We start from the raw sequence: 26,788 nt of genomic DNA, 5'->3' as shown, positions 1-26,788 counted from the left end.
CAAAACATGAGCCTGCATCCCGAAGGGGAGTTTGAACTTAAATATGCATTCAGTTGTAATCCTGCACACAAAACCGAAAACGATGCTTTTATTTTGAAACGACAGCAGCAGCTTGGGCAGCTCCATTAGCATTTGGTGTGTTCAGCACTACAAGCTGATGCTAAAAGGAGCCACTGAGAGAGTATATTGGCTTTTAAGAATATATTGAACTCTAAACAAGAACTGCACAATTAAAATATCATAATCAAAATATCAGTCTGAGGAACAATTATACTGCCAAGAACAGTTTGGAAAGCAATATCTGTCATTTATTGACAACGCTCCTGAATGCACACTTTATATGTTAATCACTGCAGTAGAGTCCAACACAGATGATCATCCCAGAGAGCATGGGACGCAATATTATGACAATCCAGTTTGCATTACTGTGCTCTGTTTGTCTAGAACAGATTTCTGGTATGCCGCATTTTATTGTTTGGCGGCAACGACTAATGCCACCAGCAGTGGATAAAAACCCTATTTGGATGTGCAACTGTTTACTCTTCTGTGCTGCTTTTTGAAAATCTGCAAAAAGGTGAGGCCACCGCTGACCTGGATCAATCTGTAAAAACATCCGTTCAAAACAAGTCTCTTTTATTACTACTTTGATACATTTGGGAGACACTTTCCCTTTAAATCATTAACAACACTATCTCCACTGTTCTTTATTGGTTCATGTGAACATCAGACCGGAGCCTCTAGCTCACCTGGAAGTACATGAACTTCATGAGCTTGGTCACTTCAGGCTCCAGCACCTCCACCGTTTTCTCATAGATCTCCACTCTGTTGGGCTGCTCGTTGCATTTCACCTAACAAACACAAGATGGCGCCATTATTCAAGCTTGGCTCCAGAGTACAGGTAAGCAGCTACCTTTAAATCTAGAAAAAAAACACTATATATAGTAAACATTATTTAAACATTTATAGTTTTTTTCTGATTAAAATACAGTTATGTTCAAACTTAATAATGTCTTTCAAGTATCCGTAAACTGCGATGAGGAAAGTGTTTTCTTTCCAGAAGCCAATACACCGGTTTTCAACACTGGTGTATTGTCCCAAAATATGTTAAGGCCGATCGTGAGCTCATAACTGGCAACTGAGTTTCTGATTCAGCTACCAAATGGTACCAAATGTGGAAGGTGAATGCCCATGTTACGACATGATTTTATAATGTTCTGAGAGCCCGATGAGCACAACAACACGTGCTTTGTTTTTATTTTTGCAGACCAAATGTGGTCCTGGAGGTTTATCTTGTGAAGTGAGCTCACTTTCTTTTTCTGTTTTACCTGAGGAATGGCTCTGGAACAGCTTCTCCAGGTGTAAAGCATCACCGCATATTCATGCCCTTCCTCCAGCATCTCATTCTGCACAAACAGAGGGAAAGGAAAGAAAACAGTTAATTTAATTTAATACAAAGCAACTGCACCGTCACTTCAGATTAAATACGTGACGGTGCAAGGCTGTTTACACTGCCTTGCAAAAATATCCATACTCTTTTTTATTTATTTAAATAGAAATCGGAAGTTTTACAATTATACACCACATTCCGTTGGCCTATCACATAAAATCCTGATAGAATGCGTTGTTTTTTGGGATTCTACTTTTAACCATTTACCTACAAAGCTACCAAACAACTTGGCATTATGTCAAACCCATCAGCTGAGTCACTTGTTCCCATTCGTAATGAATATTTTAACAGGGTTTGATCATTTCCGCTCTTAAAAGTATGTGGGTTTTCCCATCCTGACAGTCTTCAACCTCATTTTCACTTCCTGATCAAGTAAGTAAAGTTAAATAAAGCTCCAGTTCTCTCCTCGTTGCTAGTCAAATCACATTCTCCATTCATTCGGCAATTGGGGAGGGGTGCAGCGGTTCCGTTGCACTACTGATTCACCAACTTGTGAGTGGGAAGTGTGTCTGCGTGAGCCTCTGTGTGTTTTGTGCATGTGTGTTCTGCCACAGGATGAGCCAAAGGAGGACAAACGTGCCAAATGATGCTCAGTTCAAGTAAAACAAGGCTCCCTTTGCGAGTGTGAGGCTGTTTCCCACAGAGGGCTTTGTGTTCATGAGAACAGGAACAGAAACTATTAAATGTGGAGCACAGTTATTTTAATATTTGCAAAAAAAAAAAAGAAAAAAAAAAAAGGAAGAAATAAGGCTGCCAACAGGTTGGCAACCTGTGTGTCTGCAGGTTTCAACAAATAAAATTTAAGACCTTTTAATGCCACTTTCAATTTAAGACAGAAAAAAAACTGTCAATTTGGGAATAGTTGGGGGAACTTGGTACTTTACAGTCAAGCATAACAAAAACTGAACCCAGCTTTGTGCCCAAGATTGAGGCAAAAAAGCTAGCTAGCTGGGGTACATTAGCAGCTGGTTGCCGTTAGCCTCAACCGCTTCAAGCCACAGAAAGATGTTTGTGTGCAACTCAAACATTTGCGTGAAAAAAGGCCCAACAAATAGTCCTGTTACAACAACTTTAAGGCCAACGTGCATTTTCTTAATAAATTTAAGATATTTTAAGACTTAAACGTTGGACACACAAATGTCAGACTTTTTAAGGCAGTGTGGACACCCAAAATTATTTTTAGAAGCAGGACACTTAAACTCACCATGCTGGAGTGGACTGTGGCTTGCTCTATGTAACGGGCAATCCCGGTCACAAAGGCATTCCTGTCTTCAAAGTTGGTGTCAAAGTTAGCCTGCAGAAAAGAAGACAACGGGGTGGAGTTAGACACGGTATGAAGTAGCAGGTGGCTCAAAGTGAGAAACAGTGGAGGGAGTACCTGGTACATGATGGAGGAGGGGGGCGGTTCGATGCATGGCTGCTGGTCCGGCAGAGGCAGCTCCTCCAGCAGGTCCACGTTGGACAGAGCATCCTCCAACGTCACGTGGGTTGTCATGGTAACAAGGCGTCACTCAAACAACACCTAGGTCTGAGAGGGAAACACTGAAGTAGGTATATGAGCAGACTCCAAAGACGCATTGGGGAACCAGATGTACTTTAAAGCAAGTGTGTAAAGTCAAGCTAGCTTCAGACGGAACATCGTGTCGCGGTCGGTTTTTCTACTCGTTGTCCATTTTTGTCGTAAATTTTAATTTAATCTGGATAATATCCACCCTCCAGAAAGCAAACTTCCACACTCTCAAGCCTCTGGTGGCGTTATTATCAAAAAGTGCTAGGAAAAACACAGAGAGAGGTGATTTTGTAAAGCTACCAATCAGTTTCCAATACAAGATTCTCTAGCCTATTTAAGATGCCATTTCACATCTGCTGGTCTTCAATTTAAAATTTGAGTGAAACAGTTTTTAACAGCAACTACTCTCTAACACATGACATGCAGCGAGCTCCTAATGTAAAAAAAAAAAATAATGATGGCTCATGGGAAGAAAGGTAGGAAAGTAGATTTTGATTAATCGGACTAATCGAATAAATCAAGTTGAATCAACTTTTGAAATATTCGCTCACAAAGCTGCAAATAAATATATGCATTTTATGTTCAAGATAGAAATAGCTTTAAATGGTTTAAATTCAGCACTTTTCGCAATTCGGTCATTAATTGGTTAATCCAAAAAACAGTCAAAGGATTAAACAGAACTGATGTTAAGTCAAGCAGAAAGGGTAGAGGTGTTCACATGCTGATGTCAGAAGTACTTTTTTGGCTGCATACTCTGCTACAAATCTAAAGAAATGCTATTAAATTAGACCGTAAAATGTTTATTTTCTTATTTAAAAGAAAACTGAATTGCTTATTTGCATTGTTTAATGTCTTTCTAATGACAAATCAGCAGAATTTGTCATTCCTAATCTTTATGCAAATTTTCATTTGCATAAAGATTAGGCCCAACATTATAGGAATTTGAATAGATTGTGATGTAAGCTCACTTCTATGCCTTCGCTTTATCTTTTGAATCACACACACACACACACACACACACACACACACAAAGGCACTGTTTCTCACAATTTTTTTCATCAGATTGATCAATTAATCATCAAACTTAGACTTATTATATTGTAATTGCACAAAGACACATAAGTGAAATTGGTAATGAAATGTCATCGCTTGGCCACCGGAGCACACACACCCAAACAAAAATAAAAAACTGACAGGTTGATTGATTGCTAAAATAATTGATAGGTCTAGTAAACAGTGGCGATCAGAAACTACTTGTCATTTTGATCAGTCTGTCTCTATTTAGAATCCATATCAAAATTACTCAAAAGTCTCTCATTCACCACAATGTTTACTGATTAGCTCACTTCCTGCGTCTCATCTCCCTTCTGATAAGGAAGGGGAAAATTGTAGGCTATATTTGGAAGACTATCAAAAGCGCAAATGATTAAAAATCAAGAGCAAGAAACCTCAGGGGTCTGCTTATGAAATAAAATAGGCAAAACAAACACGAGGAGCTCGCTGGTACACAAAAAGAAGGAAAAGTTCTACTGACACCAAGAGCTTCTGATATAAAACAACTTAATATCGGTTCTAAGTATTGCTTTATAAACATGCAAAGTTAAAAACACACATCCGCTGTTCAAACTGTTTAAAGCAAGACTGGAGGCATTTGATTGACGGATCAAAAGGGCAACAATATTCCCGTTCTGGAGATATGCAGAGACAACGCTGCTCAGTCACAGTAGATTTCCCCCTGACATGTCTAGACAGCTTCATTTCCGTTTTGTGAGACATTTACACACTGCGCAGGCCTCCAGCTCTGTCTGTTCATCCTGCACCTGCACACCTTCCTCCCTGACTTCTTGGCAACACCAGACAAACACGCGGGGGCAGCAAGAAAAGGAGAAGAGGCCCCACGCCGTTTCCTTTTTTGCCTACCTGATGGGCTTGTGTGGTTAAAGAGAGTCCTTCTTGAAATGCCAGAACCTGGAAATGTCAATAATCTGACAGAGGCGAAGAAGGCTCTGACAACGAATGACATTTGAACACACCCATTGCACAAAGCTCTTCAGACCCGCTGACAAATGTGTTTTTTTTTTTCTTCTTTTTTTGAAACCCTTAGCAAGCTGCATTTATGTCACCTAAAGTAAATATTGAGAGCTATATAAATATGGAAACATAACCATGTCTTCACACAGCTATAGTTAACTCTTAACATCTACAAAACCAAGTACAACAACAACAACAGCAAAAAATCATCATTCTGGCAATCATCTCACATTTATCACATGTTACTGTTTTTCTTTCTTTTTTTTTTTGCCTGACCGAGCAGACAGTGCTGATAATCAGCTTAATATTCAAGGCCGGGGACGGCACAAAGAGAGCCAGAGGGTCAGGAGGTAAACCACAAAGAAAAAAAAAAGCGGAAGGGCAAAAAAAATTATCAAAGTCAGCTGACAAGCAACTTTGCAGGACCGGGAAAATATTCAAGAATGTCTTTTGATGTGTTTCTTAACAAGAATATTACATCACTTTGTGACCAATGTTGCTGTCGGTCGCGCCCTTATGTGCACGCCTACGAATGATTGGCAAGTGAAGCTAATGGGAGGTAGGTGGAGTTTCCTGTCAAGTCAAACTGTCAAACCTCACAAACACAAAGGGTAAAACGACAAAGTAAACCACGTGGTTCAGAGCCGAAAACCAGATGACTGAGTCATTCAAGTACCAGTGGGACAGAGGCGCTCATTTGCATAAAGATTAGGCCCAACATTATAGGGATGTGAGTAGATTGAGATGTAAGCTCACTTCTATGTCTTCGCTTTATCTTTTGAATCTCACACACACAGACACACACAAAATAAAATGTCTGTGTGTGAATTTTAAAGGAGCACAGTTGATGCTGGGGTTATCGCAATCAAGCTTATTCTGCTTGGTTCTTTTGATCTATAGATTATTGGTTGGGACGACTAAAGTCTGAAGGAGCAGTTTAACAGTTTATCCATTTAACAAACAATTGCCTTTGCGTTCTGTTGGAGTTCTGCACACACCATTAATAGCTTGGGAGGATCTTCTCCTCATGCTGGTCACCAGCTTGGTCGCACACTACTGTGGGATGACATCCAAATCAATCAACACTTGTTCAGTGGGGTTGAGGGCAGGAGTGAGGGCAGGCCATTCCACCCTCCCGCATTTTGAAAGTAGTCTCTAATCTGACTGTTGGAGTGAGAATTGAGGATGGAGTGACTATCAAATATCACTTAAGAGACATTTAGATTTGTAATTTAATGCCTTGACATTGGGCCTCCGTCTCTTTAAAAACTCCGCCTTCGGGAAGTTTCAAAACATTGCTCCTCCATGAGTCCCTTGACAGCCCGTTTTATCAGAGTTGCACTGAGAAGTAGCTTGTACGATGAGCTCAGCTAATGCGCAGTTCCACCGGGTGTTTGCTAATTGCTGGTGACTGGTCTGTAGGAGCCGAGTGTGGGAGTCGCAGGGGAAAGCTGATCTGTGAGGTGGACACCCTCTAACGTGAAAACTGCAGCTCCGAGGAGGAGCTTTGTCCTCGAAGCCGGCGCTTGGCCCACCCAGGCGTTTTTGCACAGCTTGAATGGTTGCGACGGGAGATTAAAGGATTTCTCACACATGACATGACAGAACCAAGGCAACACTCCAGGTGTATTTCTGAGGAGGGAATAACAATACAACATGAAGTAAAGTCCAAAAATGTTGTCTTTACAAAATACTCCACCTTTAACGCAAACTAAAAGAGACTTTACGTAGTTATGTTTGACTATCCACAGATTACACAAAGTAAAGCATGCATCATGCAGCTAGCTCCAGGCACTATTTGTCCAGCTGACAAACACCCTCAGTGATACCAAAGTCCCATCTGTGCTTGGGGATACAGACACAGCCTAAACCCTGGCTTGGCTGAATAAACTTTCCCACCCTATACCAGACTGTGCTCAATAGTTAGTGTCTGTGTATCTCAGTGTGCATGTACATCCCTATGAAAGAAGAAGGGCCCCTTCATTCCCCTCCAGGCTCTTGGTAACAAAACTCAGCCTGCATCACGTAGGAACAGCTAAAGCAGGCGACGGAAAGAGCGAGTCTCTAACCAGAAATCTCACCGTCTAGATGGATGTTTAAAATGGTCTTGTAAAAGTAACACCATTTCTTCAACCGTAGACAAGCTGACGCTGTGACTCCGGTTATATCAAGATCTTCTGTAAGGAAATAGTAACACAAAAAATAAAAGGAGAGAGAGACTGAATACGAGTCGAGGTGGGAAAGGAACGCCGCTGTATGTTCTGGTTGACTATTTGACAGTCATCTGCTTTGCTGGGAGAAAGTGTGTCAGTGCCAGTAGTGTCACTCCCCTTAATGGGATACCCCACTCGCCTCAAGGCCAGCTCTGCATATACACGCAGCCATGCACTAAACAGAGAATGATCCCATCGTCTTGAAGGGAAGTGAGTATTTACGAAAAACCAGCAGATGATTCCTCACATCGCGTCAACATCTGAGTGGTGTGCAGAGTGGAAGCAGGTACAGGACTCTGGTCTGCCCCGGGTGTTTCACATGCCCCACATTGTGGGAAAAACAAGCTGCGCCCCCAAGTTCTCATGATCTGCCATTTTCCGATCGACGGACATCACTTGAGTAACGGGGATAAAGCTCAGCTTCCGTGACGCTCCGCTTCGTGAAACTGGTACGGTGACATTAAAACATCTGATCCTCACAGTCATTTTGCAGAAGTTTTCAAATTTGTCCCTCTTGCTATATTTACAGTAGCAGCAACAGGAACAGGAACAACTGCAACCGATAATATTTATATATATACACATCTCCTTCCCTTTTATTTGGATAGTTCACTTATCTATTTTGCTTCTCAATTTACCTAAAATCACTAATACTAATTATTATCAGTAATGCATGATAACTTTGAGTAAAAATATGATAATGTGATGGTAGTGTTACAAAAGATTAAAGACAAAAATATCTAAGTCACACTGATTTTCATTTTAATCAAAAACCAAAAATTAGCCCTGTTGCTGCTAAAATAACATTTGGACTCAGAGGTAAATTTATTTTATAATTTTATCAATACATGGACTTGGATGGAGATCAGGTGACGCGAGGGCAAATATATGACCAGCATAAGCACTCAGGTAGATTGTGACATTTGAATAATTTTTAATGGTACAAAGTCCCCTAACATATGACAGGAAGAATATCCTTTGCACCATTATACCGCCAACATAGATACAAGGGACGAGAAATCCATGCGCTCATGTTTTTAACACCAAATTCTGGTATACCGACTTTACAGCCTGTAAGAATCGTAGCGTGACAGGTTAACAATCATCACACGTTTGCTCGGTTTGAACCCCAGAAAGTTAACACCATCACATCTGTACAGCTGAATTGAATGAGTTGTTGCAATCTAACTGGCTGTTTGACCAGCTATTATAAATTTTGTTTATTATCCTTACTATCACTAGAATTTTTATTAGTATTAATAAGATTAAAAAAAATTATCATAGCGTTGTCCACAGTTAGCCATTTTGCCACCAAAGAGTAATTTTACATGCAATGTCAATTATACTGAGCTGTTCTCAGTGATGTGTTTTATTACTTTCCTCGTTATTTTACCTGTTTGTGTTGTCACAGCGCCTAAAAGTCCCCACTGGAAGCAATAAGAAAAGCCCATGAGTGTCTGCAACATTCTCAGTATTATTTTTTTTCTTACCACGTGGTTTTTACATACGTTTTTTTTTTTCTTCTTTCTTGCAAAATACCTTCTTGCATAGATGAGCAGTTATATTTTTGCATGCACCAGAATAAGCCTAGATAATGCTTGTTTACAGCTCGGAGGGTTTGCATAAGAGGCAGATTCACAGTCAGTAGGATGAAAAAATAAAATAAAGTAAAGCGGCAGCCGAGTTCATGTAGGCGTTTACATGAAACGGAAGTAGGCCAGGTGAACCTTGTCTGTTCACAGGCCTGAACACCGGGTGTGATGGCCCTGAAAGCATCTGCATTGTACGGCCTGGTGGTGGAAGAGATCAACCGGAGGAGGAGGGTGGAGGGAACAAGCCAGAGGGACAATTGCATGCAATATTCATGAAACGATATCAAATTTAAAAGGTGATCGAGAGTAGAGAATGTGTAATCGAGACATCCGGAGGACTCCATTCGCTCGGTCTTAACGTTTCGAGCCGTTTCCAGCTCTGGAGGGTGTCGTTCAGCCTTGATGTGCTCCATCATTCATGAGCGCACTTGCTGCACGGGAACCCTCTCCTCACCCCACCCATCTCAGTGTGAGAGCTACGATGCCGATGTAGGCTAACGGAGAGAGAGGAGAGTGTGCGTGCGTGTGTGTGTGTGTGTGTGTGTGTGGAGGGGGGGGGATCCCGTTCATGTAACCGTAAAGATCCGCGCCTCTATCTCCGCCTGCGGATCGGTCTATGTTTTTCCCTCCGTGCACGGAGCGGTAAGCGGCGAGAAAGAGGCAGAAAGCAAACACGGAGTGACGGGGTTGGTGGTGGTGGGGGGTGTCGAAAAACAGCCTCTCCAGTCTCCAGCCATCATCACTACCCAGCGCACATCCCCAGCCCCCGTTCATCGTCCCTCTGCATCCATCGCTCCGTTTCTCACGTACCTGAAAATTGCATGTCCGTCTGGCCGACGAACAGGCGGGCGAGCGGGCGGGCGGTGTCGCGGTCTGCGACGGCAAGCCGACGATTCCTGGGTTTGCGATTCTGTTCCTGCTCCTCCGTTTTCTGTGCCGATTGATGCTCTAGTTTCGCTCACAGTACCAGCCCCAGTGCTAATCCACCCCACACAAAGAGCAGAAAATGGCTGCAAGTGCATATTCTTAAAGGGACAGTCACGGTGGGGTGATGGATGATGAGGGGGCCCCAGACACGCTGATCTCGCGTTCTCACTCTCGTTTGTGGGAACATTTTGTTATCAACGCATTAAAAAAAAATATAAAGTTTGACCGTTTGAACATTTGTTAAAGAAGAAATTAAGACACGTTACCTCCCCCTCACCCCATGGTTCTCCTCTAGTTGTTTTTTGGCTTGTGGTTAACTTCCATTTAGAAGTAGATATAACACTAAAGGTTTTATGGTGTTACTGATGTCCGAAGCTGAATCAACATTGTATAGAACCTGGAGCAGAATCTGACTGACATTTATTTATGACTGTTAACTCATACCTCACGCCCTCTGACCCTCTTCTGCTAAATGCAATTGAAAAGAGGATAACTTACACCTTCTGTCGGCTACGAAAATTAGAAATATCTAATGATTGCGGTAAAAACAAACCAACAAAAAAATAAACATGCAAACCCAAAAAAGTTCCCAAACAAACCAGGCCTCTCCTCTTTCAAAGAAAAATTAGGATTGAGATAGCGTTCTACATCCAAAGTGCACATATATATATATATATATATATATATATATATATATATATATATATATATATATATATATATATATATATATATATATAGACACTAAAGATTTTCTATAACAATCATTTGTTAGGTAATGACATATTTATTGTTATGTTGATTGTGTATATAGGATTATTATAATATATATTGCCGCAGTTTAGTGATTGTGTATCTATATTGTATATTAAGATTTTCTTTATACAGAAACATATAATAGGGTAAGGGGGTCTGAGTTAATAACTTTAAACTTCTTCCTGCTCCCTATAGAATTGATTCTGGTACATCTTGTTTTCTGTTTTACTTGTTTTTATTTCTTTTATCTTTTTTTATTTTTTTATTTTGTTGTCCGAAATTTTGTTAGACATAAACAGAAACCCTTTGATAGATTTTTTTTAGTCTCTAAGATGCTGCAATATCACTTAAGTCCTTTGTGTCTTAGCCTCAGGTTTCCTGCTTTCATTCTGCCACAGCTGTTCCACATTTCCTCTGATTACTTCATCTGGTTCCTTTGTCATATATCTACATATATATTTTTTGCTCCTGCTTCAGTTTTTTAAGATCTTGGTTTTTCATTATTATTTTTTCTTTTTTGCTGAATGCCAGGGCCACAGGGCCAGAGAACAGAACCAGCTTTGACCGCGAACACTGTAGAGGTGAATGGGTTAGAAGTGAGTAATTTCCTGCTTGACATGACGAATGAAACTGACTATTGAGTGGCAGTCTATATCGTCTTTTCTTGTTGTTTATTTAGGCTTGTGACTGTTCTCCATATAGGAACAGACACAGATGACTTAAACTAGCCTTTTGTTTACAGACGCAGAACTGTAAAAAGGATGTAAAAAGGTCGTGTGGTGAAGAAATAGCTCAAGAGGCTCCTTCAATGGAGTCATCTGATCGGGATGGCAAAAAATTTCCATTTCTGGTCATTTCCCATTGGGAGGAGAGACCGTGGAGCAGTTTCTGTAAGGATCATGTATTCCTTCTGGCCATAGAGTGCCTTGTGTAACATTTACCCACAAAATAATGGAAACAAAAGTAGTGTTAGGCAGTGAACTCACAAATGTTTTATCAAAATAATCCTGCCTGTTCAGTAACCACAGAGTAAACATTATGTCTATCAACTTTATTAGACTTCTCAGAGTGGTTTACAAAGTTAAGATGAAAATAAAGTGCAAAATCTACAAAAGCCCATTTTTGATTCGTAATTAACACAAACCTTTTCACAACACGTGACAAAATAAATAAATAAATAAAACAAAGGTGTTTAAACATATTCTCAAATCTTCACTTGGTTCACAGGTCAGACAAGGCAGCCAGTTCATGCAGGAGAACAGCAAAGGACGGACGATCTTCCGGTTTCTGAGAAACACAAACGATTATCAACGAGAGCTCTGAATTTGCACAGTTTGTGTGATTTGTTTTACTGGACTCATTCCTACCTCCTTCCAGCACCACTCCATCAGCGAATAGACCGCATTTGGGGCCAGACGGGGCTTCAGGAGCCTCAAGCCTGCATTTAGGGACTCCACGACCTCTGCGTTGGTCCGGTTCTCGTAGGGAAGGCGTCCCTCGTTGTAAATCTCCCACATGAGTACACCTGTTAATGGTTCAACAGCCACGGTCAAGTTGTCTTCTGACATGAAAACCTGTAAAATCAATTTGATTCAAAGCAGCAACCAAAACCCAACTCTATCATCAAGTAATAAAATACTGTAATCTTCTTGAAGGACTGTAACAGTATCTCTACAAACAATTGGGGTTTTAAAGCCAGTCATTCTCGAGTGACCTAATCAGCACAAACTATAGTTACCTATATTTGCCACACATCCCCTAACTAATACAATTATAACACAAAGTTGGTGTACAGTTGGGACATTTGGTTCATAAGATATCCTTTATGCTGATGATGTGGTTGTCTATCTTCCTATCTTCCTAATTTAGTCCATCCCAATTATTATTACTATTATTTTTTTGGATAATTTTCAATCAATTCTATTAGAGAAGTTGTCAGTTCTTGATTATAAAACAGAAAAAGGCAAAATCCTAAATGGGACGGTGGAAAGGAGAGATCACATTCTGTGTTGTTTTGGAAACACTGAGCTACATGACTAGAGGAGAAGCATATGTTACAAATGGTGACTCATCTACCTTCTACAATCTTCCACCCACTTTGCATCAGTTTGTAGCAATGACATCAGAGCACTTAATCTTCTCTTTTTCTGACACAACCCCTGCTAGCACTTTAGGACAGGCGTCTTCAAATCCAGGCCTCTTTCAAACTTTTACATGTGTCTCTGCTTCAACACACCTAAGTCATTAATGATGTCATTAGTAGGAGTTTGGAAAGCTAACTTGACTGCATATGAGGAGGTAATTAAAGCATTTGATTTAAGTGCATTGAATCAGGGACAAACTTAAACCAAATGGCTAAATTTGAAGAGCCCTGTTTTAGGACATCTTTGTTCTTTTTCTGAGGCATTGTAAAGGGCTTTTCTCTTGACAAACACCATAACAAGAACAATTACAGGCACTCAGATTTGTTCTTGCAAAAACTGTGAATATACATATATTTTTGAAAAAACGTCCCCCATAAGCTCTATATTTTCCCTACTTGTGTTTTGCCAAACACCAGTCATGATTCTCTTTCAAGATTGGGGACAACTTATGCCTTCTATTTTGAAACAAACTTTCATTAATTTAAAAAAAACAAAAAAACATGTTCGATCTTCCAAACAAATATTTTGTACAATGATCTTGAAAGATCGCATATGTCTGTGTGAACATTTGTCCAAAAATCCTTGTTATGCCGAAGTCAGGGTGTTGGATATTCACTGATCCCACAAAACCTGCTGACATTGCACAAAACTTTCATCTTTGTAATTTGCATGTTAGAAAATGTGAGTTCATACAGAAGACGGCCCTTTTTTAAAGTTAAGGGGCCAGAGAATAGAACTGTTTACCACAAATAACTCCAAGCTTTGACTAAATGAACCACCAGAAGGTTTTCCACATCAGTTAGTCAGACTTGGAGAAAGAGTCTGAATTAATCTGTTTTCCTTTAGTAGAGTTTCAGTTAAACTAAAATTGATTAATGGTTTATGGAATTGGTAAAAAAAAAACGCTCTCATGTTCCCAAGGCGATTCTATGATTTCTTAACTTTTTTGCAGGATAAATGCCAAATTGCTAACAATATTAAGACTATTTATATTTCAGAAATAAATGTACTTTCTATTGTTTTATTGACTCACCTTTTCTTATGGACCTTTGAAGGAAACATATCTTGTGTCCTATTTAACTTGCAGCTTGGTTTTACATTTAATTCAACACCAGTAAAATATGTGCAACCAGTAAAAAAAAAAAAAAAAAGATGTTAATTTGGTCTACAGTCAAACAGCCTGCAAAACTGCTTTGAAGGCTGCAAAAAGTGGTAGAAGAGAAGTTCTGATGCTCAAAATTAGTCAGCCTAAAAATTCAAAAAGTAAAACTGAAAGGTTGAGCAATAGACCACACACCAAATGACCAGATGTCAGACTTGCTGCTGAACTTTGAGTATTTGATGACCTCTGGAGCTGACCACTTGACAGGGAACTTGGAGCCTTGGGAGCTTGTGTACTGATCATCGAGAACAAACCTTCAACGCACAACAGGTGGACAAAAGAAAAAAAGAAAAAAGACAGCATAATACACAAACTGTACAATGATACAGTAAATGAGTTTTAGCAACTATGACGGCAGCCCACCTGGTCATGCCAAAATCAGACACTTTCACCTCATTGTTTTTCGTGACAAGACAGTTCCTCGCAGCCTGTAAAAGCAAAGACATAAGAAATTCTTGAAACGCCAATGGGATACGAAAGGAAGAGCCAGAAAACTCGATTTTTTCCTTTGGTGCACCAGATCTCTGTGGATGAAGTTGGAGCTCTCCAGGTAAGCCATCCCCTCGCTGACATCCAGGCACATTCCCAGCATCAGATCCTGAGACAAACGGCCTTTCTTCTCCCGCAGGTAAGCTGACAAACAGCCGCTCTCCATGTATTCGAACACCAGACACATGGGGGAGCGTTGGGTGCACACGCCGTACAGCTGCACTAGCTTACAGTGAGACAACTTCCTGTTGAAACACACCCACACGGGTCAGATGACTGCTTTTATGGCACACCCAAGGCAAGCATAGGTCATACTTACATCATAACCTTTGCCTCTTCTTTAAAGTCCTCGTCAGTCATGCAGTCCTCTCTAACCATCTTCACCGCCACCTTCTTGTCCTTCCATTTCCCCTCCAACACCAGTCCAAACTGGCCACTGCCAATCTCCTGACCCAGGCTCAGCTCCTCTGGGTCTATCTCCCATTGATCTGTTGAGATCACCAAACAAGTGATGGAGAACTGCACTAATGATGCTGTTCACGTACGTAACGCGTAACTCCACGTATGTTTACAAAAATCTTGTTTCTAGTCATTAGACAACAATTAAATTTAAGTTTTGGGGTTTTTTATTTTCGCTTTTTGACCAGGTTGTCAGGCTTTTCTTTAACAGTGTGATCTTGTAAAGGTTAATGTTTCTTTCTTTGGTGTTGTTTTTTGTTAAAAATTATTTTATAAAGTGAAGAATGGGAAACACATAGGACTTAGTGTCCTTTACGAGGACAGAAATTACGAGGCCTTAGAAATGTATTTTTTCAATCCAGGTGCCAAGAAGAACACATTCTGGCTACAACATTTCATACGTCCCAAGACCTCAGGCGAAGAACTCCTGAAAAATCCACTTCCACTGCAGAATTTGCCGGTGCATTTAGTACCGTACACTAATTTTAAAACACATTTGTGGAACATGTCACAAGAAGAAAGCTTTTGCCCAGAGAATCCTTTGAGAGCAAGTTGCATGTACTCCTAAACCAAGGCTGGACAGATTATGTTTTTGTCTGAGTTTGTCTTTATGTGTTAAAGACAAACTCATTTTCAAGTCTCACAAAAAAAAAAGAAAAAAAATGCAAGACTTCAAAACAATAGCAAATGACTAAACTAGGCAAAGTTTCTATAGGTGAGACCTTATAAAGCCTGCTCACAAGTAAAAATTAAAGTCACGAGTTACCCAGCTGTCTAATTAAATTCTAATATAATTTCACGTAAAAACATCATGAGGAAAATGAGTTTTGGTCATTTCAGTCCTTCACCTTTCTGCAAAAAAAAAAAAAAAATAGTTTTAACTGCACTTATTTACCACAAAAAGTGGTAAATATGTTGGAATAATATGAAAATTGTGTTTTTATAGTCAAGAAATGGTGGTACAAAGATGACAAATTGAACAGAAAGGCAAATGGCTGAATTAAGCTCTAAATAAGATTTGATTCTAGGCCTTAAATTTAGACCTTAAATTTAGTAGGAGAGTATGTAAAAAATTATTGCTATTTAGAAGTCACAATAAAGCCATTCTTGTAGAGTTGAATATTTTTCAACTCTGGTTCCAAATGCTCACAGCCCTGCATGTTTTAGTCGTCTCCCTGCTTCAACATTCCTGGTTCAGATGAGTGTAGTTCAGCAAAATCCTGTTGAATTTTATTTCTATTCAGATCTTATGAGTTGAAAATTTTGGAAATCTCAAACATAGTTTTTGTCATTTTCCCTCCACAAGTACCTCATTGGTTTATACGTGTTCACGCATATTTAAGCGAACAAGCTTTCGTTTTGTCAGAATGAAATAATAGGAAAGAGCAGACAAATAAAAGCTGGCAGAGAACACGAAAGACTACTTTTCTTCAGCATGACTGCAAATCTAGCAAAACCCAAGCACAGATCAACTGTTGGAGTGCCGTCCTTTGAATAAACCACAAGAGGTCAGCAAAATCCACACTTTTTGGCAGTAGAGGAAGGTCTCTGATTTCGGGTTAAGTTGTATACAATGGTACATCATCCAACCTGTTAAGTGGCCAGCAGTTTCCTGGCTGTGCTCTCCTTTAGAAACGGCGTGTCTCAGTCGGGTTATGAGACCTGTCAGGGAAACAATTTGCACCCATCAGAGTTACGCAACAGCAATTTTGAGAAGCGGGGGGTGCATGCATTTAGCAGGCATTTTCACCCCGCTAACTTATGCAATGACAATTTCCTCCTTGTATGTCAGCATATCAGAGCAGACGCTTACCAGCAGCATTGTGTTGGTGGTAATTGATCAGCTCAGGAATGGTGCTGAACAGGTACTTCTCTGCCAAGTAAAACGATTTCTTCTCCGTGCTGGTCCGTCTTATTTGGTAATGTTTCACTCTGGGGTTCTTCTCTCCATTAGACCTAAGCATGACAAGCGTTTCAATGCAAACAATAGTATACATCTACCATACTTTCTGTATAGTGCCATGAAAAAGTATTTGCCCCTTCACAAATTTCTTGCATTAGGCCTACTGGATTTTTATTTGCCACACTTAAATTGTTTAAGATCACCAAACAAATCTTATTGTCATACAGTGACAACTTGAGAACAAAAAGTAGTGCTTTAATTATGATTTCATACATTTCCTGATCTCGACACCAGAACATCCTAAATTACAATCTTCCACCAACAGTCGAGGACTTCAAGTATCAAGTCCACCTCTGACTGGTTTAAAAATAGGAAGGTTTTAGGCCGGCCTAATCAAAGTCTGGACTTACATCTATTCGAGAGGCAGTAGTTTCACCTTCAACAACAACAAAACAATGTTTAATGATCTGAAACATTTGAGCAAGACCAGAAAAAAAAACCAAGTCTGACAACTAAGGAGGCAAATATATTTTAAAGCACTTCAATGAACAAATTGTCATTTTTGGAAATTACAGTAAGATGAATAAATAATAAGAAGAGAGTTAACTTACCCAGGAGCTTTTGTGAAAACTGACACTGTGTAGACCCCCATCTGTCTTGAGTCACGCACCATGAACGCACCTTCTTTTCCCTGAGCACAAAACATCCAAATCACATGAAAGTTCACACCATCCCCAACCCAAAACGGTCCACATTGTGCTTTTTAAATTCTGTCTCCTGCTCGGATGACACTTCCAGTTCTTTTAGAAGCAGATGTTGAAAATGGTGATGGGCAGTTTTTTTGTTTTTTTGTTTTTTTTTTGTTCCCCCCCTTCCGCTTGCAAAGCACAGCGAAGATATCGGCGGCAGGAAATTCAACATTGGAGGAAACACTGTGGTTGTGAGAATTTTTTCATGTCCCACTGTCTTGTCAGACTGTCAGTTTGCAGGTGCGTTAATTTTGCAAAAGCAAAATTGCTGTAGGTGGCACAGTCACAGCAAAAGTGCATTCGCCCCCTTCCCCCCCAAAACGAGCAGGAGCAACATGCTGCTTATCGAGATTAGGTGTTATTTAGAAAAGGAGTGACTTTTTTTTCCTGACGTCAAATTTGACAACTTTTCACCTCTTTCAACAGCAATTCCTCCGCCTCCCATCTGCTGATGTGTTTATTGTACCATCTGCGGAAAAGCACGGGATAACATGACCCAAACTGGTTATACAAAGAGCAAATGAGGACGTACACAGACGTATTTTGCGGCCAAAGTGGGCAGAGAGAGGAAAAGTGAACTCACTCAAATCGCTCAAAGTTCTTGCCGTTTTTCTCAGCTACAAACGTGCTGGGCACAAACCCCGCATTTCTGTTTCAGGGGTCAAGGAAACAAAAAGAGGCAGATGAAGCACACGAAAATTGAGCTAGAAGAACAAACACACGCACAAGACAGCTGTGGCCTCATGATTAAGCCCTACCCCCTGTCGTCCTGCACAGTCCACCAGTCTGAGTGGGAGCTGTTGATCAGCCGATACTCCTGGTCTTTCTGAAGAGGCAAATCATCGTCTCTCTGTGGTGCGTAGTCTTGCAGAGCAATGACCATCTGATCTCCTGAATCATTCAGCCCCATCTGCCCAAGATAAGACGAGCAAAGCATCAGCACGATGCCTTCGAATCAAAAGAAAATTCTGGTAAAATGAGTGAGAATTTATCAAACAGTTCAAAGTGAAAAAAGGCTATTTTAGCTACTGATTTGCTACTGCTGAGGTGAACTTCAGCTACAGGAGAAAGCCCAGCAATCACATAATGCGAGCAATGAAAGATAACTAACTGAGTAACATGCACATGTAAAAGTCCTTGCAGAGCGTGCCCTCCTATCAATGATTAGATGAGACGTGAAAATAGCTGGATTATAAAAAACTAATGTGAACTGACAAACTAGAGTTAACAGAAGAAAAAAAAAATCTCAAAAGTTCTGCACTATTTTTTTTTTACTCTTGACACCCTTTTGAACAATATTTCAGAGCACAGGTAAGCTTTAGAGAGTGATACCTCTGGATCCGGTAGCTGAGGAAGAGGCTTTTTGGAAGCTGTGGGGACACAAGACATCTTACATTAGCTGAAAATTCAAAACAGGACTTTCTGGAAAGTAAATATGTAAGTAAGAAATATCAAATTAAAGGAGCTTGTTTTGGCGGAAGTTTTCATAATGACTTTGTCACATTTTAACCACCAAATTCTGCTAATTTTAATTTACTTTTTTTTCATGACAAAGGACCACAAAGTGGCAGATAATTAATTTTTATTTATTTATTTATTTTAAAGCTCACAGTCCAAATTCTAAACACTAATGCGTCGACGCTACATTCAGGATCCCACAGCTGCTCTTCTGCTGTGCTTGGTAGCTCTATTGTTATTGTTTTAGTGCCAAAAGTGGGTAAAGTACCCAAGAAATGTCCGTAAGTAAGAGTGACACTAGTTTGAGATATATTATTCATCTATATGTTAAAAGAATTCATTTGAGAAATTACTCAAAGTAAGAGTATAAAGTATCTGGTAAAATGCCGACTCAAAAACTAAGTGACTGTGACAACAATTAACCTTTTATGCAAATGACAGATCTCACTTAAACTATCTGTAACCTGATGCTTTATTTATTTATTTTTTTGTTAAAAGCAAGCTTGTTCTTAAATTCAGTGAAATTGTCACAGTGGGTTGCGGAGCCAGAACTGTAATGATATTATAATACTGTAATATTATGATACTATTACACAAGTGCAGAACAACTACTCCTAAAAGTTTTCATTTATTTATTTGTATTACTCTACTGATAAACTAACCAGCTATCCAGTCTGTGCTGGAACCAATGAACCTTCCCGACAGCATCATGCTGCAACCTCCATTATTATAATTTTTTTTCTTACAGAGTAAATACAGATCTTAGGGCGCTAAGTCCAGCAAAAGTTGTAGAGGAAATAAACATGACACATTTTGTAAGCTAGACACGATTACGAGTGCAATGATTGCAGTTTCCTAGAGATCGTGATCTTCCAAGAATCCTGATCAGTGTTGGCTGATACCCATTTTTTTATCTTAAAAGTTGCCAAATATAGCGACAAAGTCAATAAGTTGGCAGCGCTTAGATGACTATTGATAAACATGTTCGTGCAGATGTGACCTGGTGAGATGCCTTCTGTCCTGTCAGATCAAACGGGGACAGTGGCTGATTTGAAAGGATCTGTTTCACATATAATTCTTGGCTGATTGCTGATCTCCGAAAATAAAAATAAAATCGGGCCTGATTTATCAACATGTTCCTGAATATGAGAGCTCCTTCTGTCACACTAAAGAGGATGATGCCTGACTTCCACTATTGATTCCTTGCTACTCCGGAATTGTGTCAGAAAAATGCGGCAGACAGCAAATGAAAACAATGAATCCAGATTTGGACTCTGAAAAGCAGGACGATTCAAGAACTCATGCCTGGGCAAAAGAACACAAAAACCAGATCTTGTCTAGAGCAGCCTCTGTAATGCAAAATTTTACAAAAGCATTTTTGACACTGCCAAATCAGGGGTTGATATATTCGTCACAGAGTGACCACAGACCACCGATTCGAGTTCATGACAAGATATTTTCCTTCACGATTATGGATAATGTCTAAGATGGGGCATAATCAGACATTGCAAACCAGCTTAAGTTTTCCGATATGCATTACGTTGTGCATGTCAACCCTAAAAAGTATTTCTGATCTCATGGGATCAAATGTTTTGCTGATTCACCTACATGACCTGAGGCAAACTGTGAACATGACTTCCCCTGGCCTTTTTTCCCAACAGCGACTTTCTGCTTTCCTCATTTCTATAAAGCCTACATACTGTGTAGCCATAAATGTCCTGGAGACAGAATATCAGAAGCTCTTTGCATCATCGATTACCACTTTTTTTGATCTTCCGATAGGTTTCACGCAAGGCCAAATCTTCTACGTTGAGGTTTGTTGTTGCAGTGGGACAAAATGTAGAGAAACGTTTCTGTTCAAGAGCTCACAGAAAATTATTTTATTCTTTTTCTGAAGCTTATTATTTATCTGTTTGTGTGTTCGCGTTTAAAACAGTTATGTAACGCCTTGTCGAGGCGACCAAGAAAGGAAAACGAACCGTAACCCTCAGGGTCGTAGAGCTGACAGCCTGACGCCAGTTTCTCATTTTGTTGGCAGCACCTCCATTTTCCTTCCATCCAGAAGTTTGGGTGGAACTTTGGAACCAAGTTGTTGTGCTTTGTCTCTGCATTAAGTAGGAAAAAACAAAACCCCTATTGCAAGCAGCTGTCAAATACCAAATTTGAATGAATTTGTACCATTCTAATTTGTCACTATTTGTCAGTGAAGAAATAAATTACCCTCTTTAAGAGCTCGGACCCATCGCTGACGGCAGTCGTTGTCTGGCGCAAATATGTAGAGGTAATAATTGTCATGAAAAACCTGCAAAGACATCAGGGTGTTCTTTTATTTAAAAAAACAAAACTAAACTTTTGCATATAATACGCACAGTGTATATGTTTGCAGTCTAGTATTTTGGGTGAAATTACTGCGTTTACCTGAAAGGGGTACTTGTAGATGCATGGTATAGGGACGTCACTCAACACGATCTCCACACACTTAATCCTGGACAGTTCGATGCAACCTTTCAGCATGGGTTTTTTCTGAAAGGACATTGCTCTTCGCGTCATGCGTGGCAAACGTCGTCTGGTGCAAGCCATTGAAATCGCGACGGGCATTCAAAATACTACATTTCCACGCCAAGCCCCCTTGATGCCAATTTTCAAAATGAAGTAGAGTGATGACTTACCCCGGGACGACGTTCAGAATACTTCAGGTCTTGAGTATCTAACACAAAGAACCTCTCTTTGTAGTTACTCGGCGACGTTCTTTTCTTTTGTTGAGATTTTTTAATCATAGTTCCCTTCAAAATCACCCTGGGGAACATTTTAATAGCTTCGAAGAACGCAACGCGCAACACTGGATGGTTTTGTCATGGGTTTGAATTTCAGTGTGCCTCGCAGAAACAGGAAAAAAAAAAAATTTAAAAGAGAGAAAAAAAGTGTTGTGGATGATAACTTTCTAGATGCGTGGAGCTTCCGGCATGAAGCTGCAGCACACAGTCAACCACATCCTTGCGGCAGCAAATAGATTGTACAGAATGACACACAACACACATACACATGCACTTTTACTTACATGTGTTGAAAAGAAATATTTTCTGAAATGCTAACCTGATAACTAACTCTTTAAATATTTACCACATATTATGGGGAATATTTACCACCAAAAAACAAGCATGTTAATGGTGATATTTCTTAAGCAGCGCAGAAAGGTTTGTCTGTGTAAATTACATGTTGCACAACTACGTGTGTGCGTTTGTCAGGGTGTAAAAATGATAACAATTGGACATGGATATTTTAATATTGTTAAAAACAGTTGTAAATAAATCATTTTAAAACTAACAAAAAAAGTATATAAATCAATAACACTTTCTGCAAAATAGGAAAAAAGAGGCATACCACATCATTGGGACAGTGCTACTCTGCAAGTGTTTTAGAAATAACAGTCATTCATGTTGCATTCTTATTGCTAAGCAGACTAAAGAAATATCTAAACCACAATGCAAAATAACTGACACCACAAAAATCTGAGAAATTATGTATTTCTTTAAGTAACTCAAATGTCCAAAGCTTTTATGTTTTGAATGTTTTGGTTTACAGATTAATTTCCTAAACTATTAGACACCTTTATTTTACCACTTTATGGCATTGTTGGTTTGTTGTGGAGAATATAAAAGTAAAGTAAACTGGACACTAAAACGATTTTGGTATTTTCATTTTAAGACAATACTAAGATTTTTTGTGGCCCATGAGTGCTTTCAACTTTACAATGACAATCATGGCAATAAATAAAAATAAAAATTGGATGCATCTGAGATACAAGTTTGTAAATAAAAGTGCCAGGACTTTTTGAATAATGTCCTTCGGAATGATGAGTGTAAAACTGAATTATCTGGACATAGTGTGCCTGGTATAAACTTGATGTAGCGTTCCAGGAAAGCTATCTTATGGCAACTGTGAAGCATGGAGGTGGACGTGTCATGGTTTCGGGATGCTTTGCTGCAGCATGTCAAAAAGTGATGAGTGGGGCAAATTTTCCTCAGAATAAAATGACAGACTGATAGTTACAATTAGCTGCATTCTGAATATGTTTCAGAGAATAGAAAAGGCTATGGTGTCTGAACCCTCACTTTGAAATCCTTAGAATCCACATCTTTGTTGATTTCTTTTGTTTAATAAAAGGGCAAAGTTAACATTATGCAATAATTTTTGAACTCTCTTTTATTCAGAAACAAAACAAAGAGAAATGTTTTTGAAAATTTTTTTACTCTTTAGTCTTAAATTATGCCTCTGGAATTAAATATGATTTATCAAATGCTTTTTACGCTTTTTCCAAGGGCACCACTGTGGCTGGTGTTGTTACACTGGCTAAAAATAAACAACATTTACATTTATTCTCTGGAGTGAGAAACACATATTATTAAGAAAGTTATATAAAACACACTATGGACGTTTGTGTTATGTGAGCAAGAAAGGAGGTTTTAAGGTAAATATTATACATTGTATTCTTTTAATTAATTAAGAAAAGAGACTGTAATGAAACATACGCTTTTAGTTGGAACAGTGCACTCAACTAATACAACTATGTATTAGTTGTTTTTTATTATTATTATTATTTCTAAACATGGTCTAAAAAGACATTTCTCAGTACTTGTTATTCTTCCTCGGAAGGAGGTTTCCTCATAACTTTATTTAAAAGTTACATTAGTCTCATAAATAGATGACAACACACGGATAGCACTGCAGTAATGGAATTCTGATTCACAAACCATCAATGCTTCTCCAGATCAAAGTTCATTTCCCCCTTCCTTCAGCCACTGTCCAATCCGCGCTCTGGAAACTGTCACGAGCTCAGTTCAGCCAATAGAGTGTGAATCGAAAAGGTCGTTGTGCTCTGCTAGCAGCTAGGCAGCTTAGCTAACTCGGGGCTAATGGTTGAAAGATATTTTAGGTCGTTTAAAATCTGTATTAAACTCTCACACTACTGAGGAGTCGCTCGTAAGGTGCGTAGAAACATATTATTACTTGCCTTTGTAAGTAGTTCGCTTTATTTTTACTTAAAGGATATAGCTATTTAGCCGAAGCTAGTTGTGACTGTACCATTTGATGGGTTTCAGTCAAAAGTTTTAGCGTCTAATGTTAGCTTCCTCTCGGAGAGGTCGCAATGATATTCTACAACCAAGTTCTTTTTTTATGTATAAACAAAAGTATGGCTTGGTAGACTCTTGTTAAAACGTGTAGATCATGTGGCTTGCTTCAGTTATCGAAGATATGGCAGTTGTGTGTGATTTTAATATGAAACCGCCGACGGGTAATGCAAGTAATTTGAAATTTTGTACATAATACTATTATGTACTATGTGAAAAGTTGTAATTGCACCTCTAAACTAGGAAGCTTTTCTTACTTGGCAATATGATTTATTTAGACTGCTGCTGTACTTTAATTTAGCATCATTTTTGTTTTAGAAAATCAGAGATGTGGAAAAGTAGAATGGTTCACGTTTTGCAACCACAATATCCGTTTATAAAAAATTTTAACAGCCACTTAAAAAACTGCTACTATCCATTGAGTTGCGAAAAACCCCCAACCTGTGCAAACTATTAATAATAAAAATGTACTCCTTATTTATGCTTTAATTTTGTGTAAATAGTTCTGTATTATGAAAACTCAAACGAAAAACTGTTAAAACTAGATTTAAATTTTTTTTAAAATGTTGAATGTTTAATTAATGGCTGAACAGGTAAAAAGGGGAAAAAAACAAACCCCCATTTAGTTGGAAAAAAAAAACAGTAACATGGTACCTGGTGCAAAATGTTGACACATATATATATATATATAGATATATCTATATCTATATATATATATATAAACAGACAGAAATAACCAGCACTCCGGCATTCCTCTCTGGGTGGACTCTGTTGAAGCTTTTCCAGGTTTCAGGATTTCTAATCTGAACATCCAGTTCACCCCAAAACCCAAATGGTGTCCAGCGTCGCTTCTTCTTCTCCTCCACATCTCCTCTAAACTAGAGCACAGGTTTTAATTTTGATTCAATTAAACTAAAATCTGAAAATACGGGAATTCAAACGTTTTCTCCTTTCTCTCTCTTTTTTTTTTTTTTGAGAATACATACTCAGAATTCTCAGAAAAAAAAATTTATTCAAACTTTTTCCCTAAGAATTTAGATTATTTTTTTCTTCAGAATTTTGACCTTTTGTTTTTCTGAATTCTCGCTGTAATCACATCACTTGAAAGTATCAAGTATCACTTGAAAGTATCATCTGATACTTTCAAGTGATGCTGCTCATGCAAAATGGAAGGAATGTCTGAATTAAGCCTTTCAAGCCTTCTTTGTGGCTTTGTTGTTCAGGTTGACATCATGGGTGAACCGCAGCAGGTCAGCGCCCTGCCTCCGCCGCCGACGCAGTACATTAAAGAGTACACAGACGAAAACATCCGCAAAGGCCTGGCCCCCAAGCCACCGCCGCCCATCAGAGACCACTACATGATGTTTGGCAACCAGTTCCAGTGCGACGACCTCATCATCCGTCCCCTGGAGAGCCAGGGCATCGAGAGGCTTCACCCTATGCAGTTTGACCACAAGCGGGAGCTCAAGAAGCTGAACATGTCTATTCTTGTGAACTTCCTGGACTTGCTGGACATTCTCATAAAAAGCCCTGGCAGCATAAAGAGGGAGGAGAAGCTGGAAGACATGAAGCTTCTGTTTGTCCATATGCACCACCTGATTAACGAGTACCGGCCCCACCAAGCCAGGGAGACGCTGAGGGTGATGATGGAGGTGCAGAAGAGGCAGAGGCTGGAGACGGCCGAAAGGTTCCAGAAACATCTGGAAAGAGTGGTGGAGATGATCCAGGGGTGCCTCGCCTCCCTCCCTGATGACTTGCCCCAGTCGGAGGGTCCGGATGTATCTTGTGGCGGGACTAAGAGTTCGTCTGCGGGGCCCAGTTTTGGTTGTTCTTCCGGACAGGCCCCCATGCTGAAAAGCGAACCAATGGACGTGGAGGAAACGGGTTCCAGCTGCATGGCAGCCGGCATCCTGGACAAAAACACTACTAGCTTAAAAAGGGACAAAACATGGGACAAGGACGCTGCCATGTGTAGTATAATCGATGAAATAGCTTAAAATGGACAGTTTTGGTTCTCTTGTTTCTTTGTGTACTCTTGAATCATGTCTTTACTTCTGCTGTAAGATATTTCTTGCATTCTCTAGCTTTTATTTGCAAAGTTTATGTTCACTTAGAGAATTTGTATCTGTAGATAGATGATTAAAGTTCTCAGTTTCAAGGTTTATTTTCCTGTGAGACTCAATAAATTTCCAACTGCTGTTCACTCCTGTCACAACAGTTTGATACAGCGACCTATATAAAGGTGTATTATCTCTCTTACCATGACTTGCATGTTATGTAATTCAGTGAAGTCACCTGGGGATCAGTTCCTGAGCGCCTATTGCGTGCAATTCGCTTTTCTTGCTGCCAATGTTGCCCTGCTTTTCTTGCACACTGCCGCTGTTGAGAGAAGTACTGGTTTTTATGGAAAAGCAACTGCATGTTTTCTTCACGCATCACACCGTGCACATGGCAGCATGGGAGGAAGATCTAAGAGGATGAAACTGCATGGAGAGTCATAACGGATCTGAAACTGTGGAGAATAAAAACGCGAAGCTTTGCAATCGTGCAAATACGTGGCATTGTGACCGAGGAGTTTTTCTGTTCTTTTGCAAATATGGAGGGAAAATACATCTGGGAGAGAGGTTAAAAATCTGCTTTTGACTTTCACAATTAAAATTTCAGTGACCCTGACCGGTGACACCAAAAACATTTGATGTTTATCAATGCAGAGATTTTGTACCTCTGTAGTTCCTACAAGAAAATCCAAATAGTACAAAATCTGGATCCAGGTGAAACGATACAAAAATCAGAAATTAATCACATTAAAAGACAAAAAA

General features: G+C 39.5%; 3 protein-coding genes and 1 long non-coding RNA gene across 5 annotated transcripts in view; 2 read left to right on the top strand and 2 right to left on the bottom strand.

Moving 5' to 3' along the window:
* Positions 1–9,832, bottom strand: part of cyfip2 (cytoplasmic FMR1 interacting protein 2) — a 29,099-nt gene extending 19,267 nt beyond the window's left edge. Inside the window, exons 1-5 of one of the 2 annotated variants that reach the window (XR_006371784.1) lie at positions 9,604–9,832; positions 2,826–2,975; positions 2,652–2,741; positions 1,326–1,403; positions 747–848 (exon numbers count right to left, since the gene is read on the bottom strand). Coding sequence is in view for 1 of the 2 variants with exons in the window: in XM_044128017.1 (XP_043983952.1) it covers positions 747–848; positions 1,326–1,403; positions 2,652–2,741; positions 2,826–2,942 (387 nt within the window). In the remaining variant the exon portion in view is untranslated. The remainder of the gene's footprint in view (positions 1–746; positions 849–1,325; positions 1,404–2,651; positions 2,742–2,825; positions 2,976–9,603) is intronic. The other variant, XM_044128017.1, reaches the window with a different exon arrangement.
* Positions 9,833–10,758: 926 nt separating this feature from the next.
* On the top strand, positions 10,759–11,833 carry LOC122837573. The gene is made up of 3 exons (XR_006371783.1): positions 10,759–11,072; positions 11,219–11,366; positions 11,704–11,833. It is a non-coding gene; the product is annotated as an uncharacterized LOC122837573 (long non-coding RNA).
* itk (IL2 inducible T cell kinase) lies at positions 11,513–21,763 on the bottom strand. The gene is made up of 17 exons (XM_044128016.1): positions 21,510–21,763; positions 21,259–21,363; positions 21,061–21,142; positions 20,820–20,945; positions 18,715–18,752; positions 18,141–18,292; positions 17,966–18,031; positions 17,797–17,851; positions 17,245–17,324; positions 16,544–16,686; positions 16,321–16,392; positions 14,591–14,759; positions 14,300–14,516; positions 14,146–14,210; positions 13,918–14,036; positions 11,844–12,001; positions 11,513–11,763 (listed from the first exon to the last, which is right to left on the bottom strand). Exons 1-17 carry the CDS (start codon positions 21,645–21,647, stop codon positions 11,698–11,700), a joined length of 1,851 nt encoding a protein of 616 aa, XP_043983951.1. The 5' UTR covers positions 21,648–21,763; the 3' UTR covers positions 11,513–11,697.
* A 1,855-nt stretch (positions 21,764–23,618) lies between these two features.
* On the top strand, positions 23,619–26,133 carry med7 (mediator complex subunit 7). The gene is made up of 2 exons (XM_044128015.1): positions 23,619–23,825; positions 25,193–26,133. The coding sequence occupies exon 2, from the start codon at positions 25,202–25,204 to the stop codon at positions 25,964–25,966; it is 765 nt and encodes a 254-aa protein (XP_043983950.1). The 5' UTR covers positions 23,619–23,825; positions 25,193–25,201; the 3' UTR covers positions 25,967–26,133.
* The last annotated feature ends 655 nt before the right edge of the window (positions 26,134–26,788 follow it).

This window comes from Gambusia affinis, linkage group LG09 (genome assembly GCF_019740435.1).
Source record: "Gambusia affinis linkage group LG09, SWU_Gaff_1.0, whole genome shotgun sequence".
In the NCBI taxonomy this organism is placed as follows: domain Eukaryota; kingdom Metazoa; phylum Chordata; class Actinopteri; order Cyprinodontiformes; family Poeciliidae; genus Gambusia; species Gambusia affinis.
Note: the sequence above shows the minus strand (reverse complement) of the source record. Positions and strands in the feature narration are given on the sequence as shown.

What these genes read in the sequence shown, in the direction of transcription:
- itk (XM_044128016.1), bottom strand. Translation starts at nt 21,647, where the DNA reads ATGTTCCCCAGGGTGATTTTGAAGGGAACTATGATTAAAAAATCTCAA. An exon ending in CTACGACCCTGAGGGTTACG is followed by an intron (nt 18,753 to 20,819) that starts GTTCGTTTTCCT and finishes GTGTCCCCACAG; the next exon opens with CTTCCAAAAAGCCTCTTCCT. An exon ending in ACTGTGCAGGACGACAGGGG is followed by an intron (nt 18,032 to 18,140) that starts GTAGGGCTTAAT and finishes CCCCTGAAACAG; the next exon opens with AAATGCGGGGTTTGTGCCCA.
- med7 (XM_044128015.1), top strand. Translation starts at nt 25,202, where the DNA reads ATGGGTGAACCGCAGCAGGTCAGCGCCCTGCCTCCGCCGCCGACGCAG.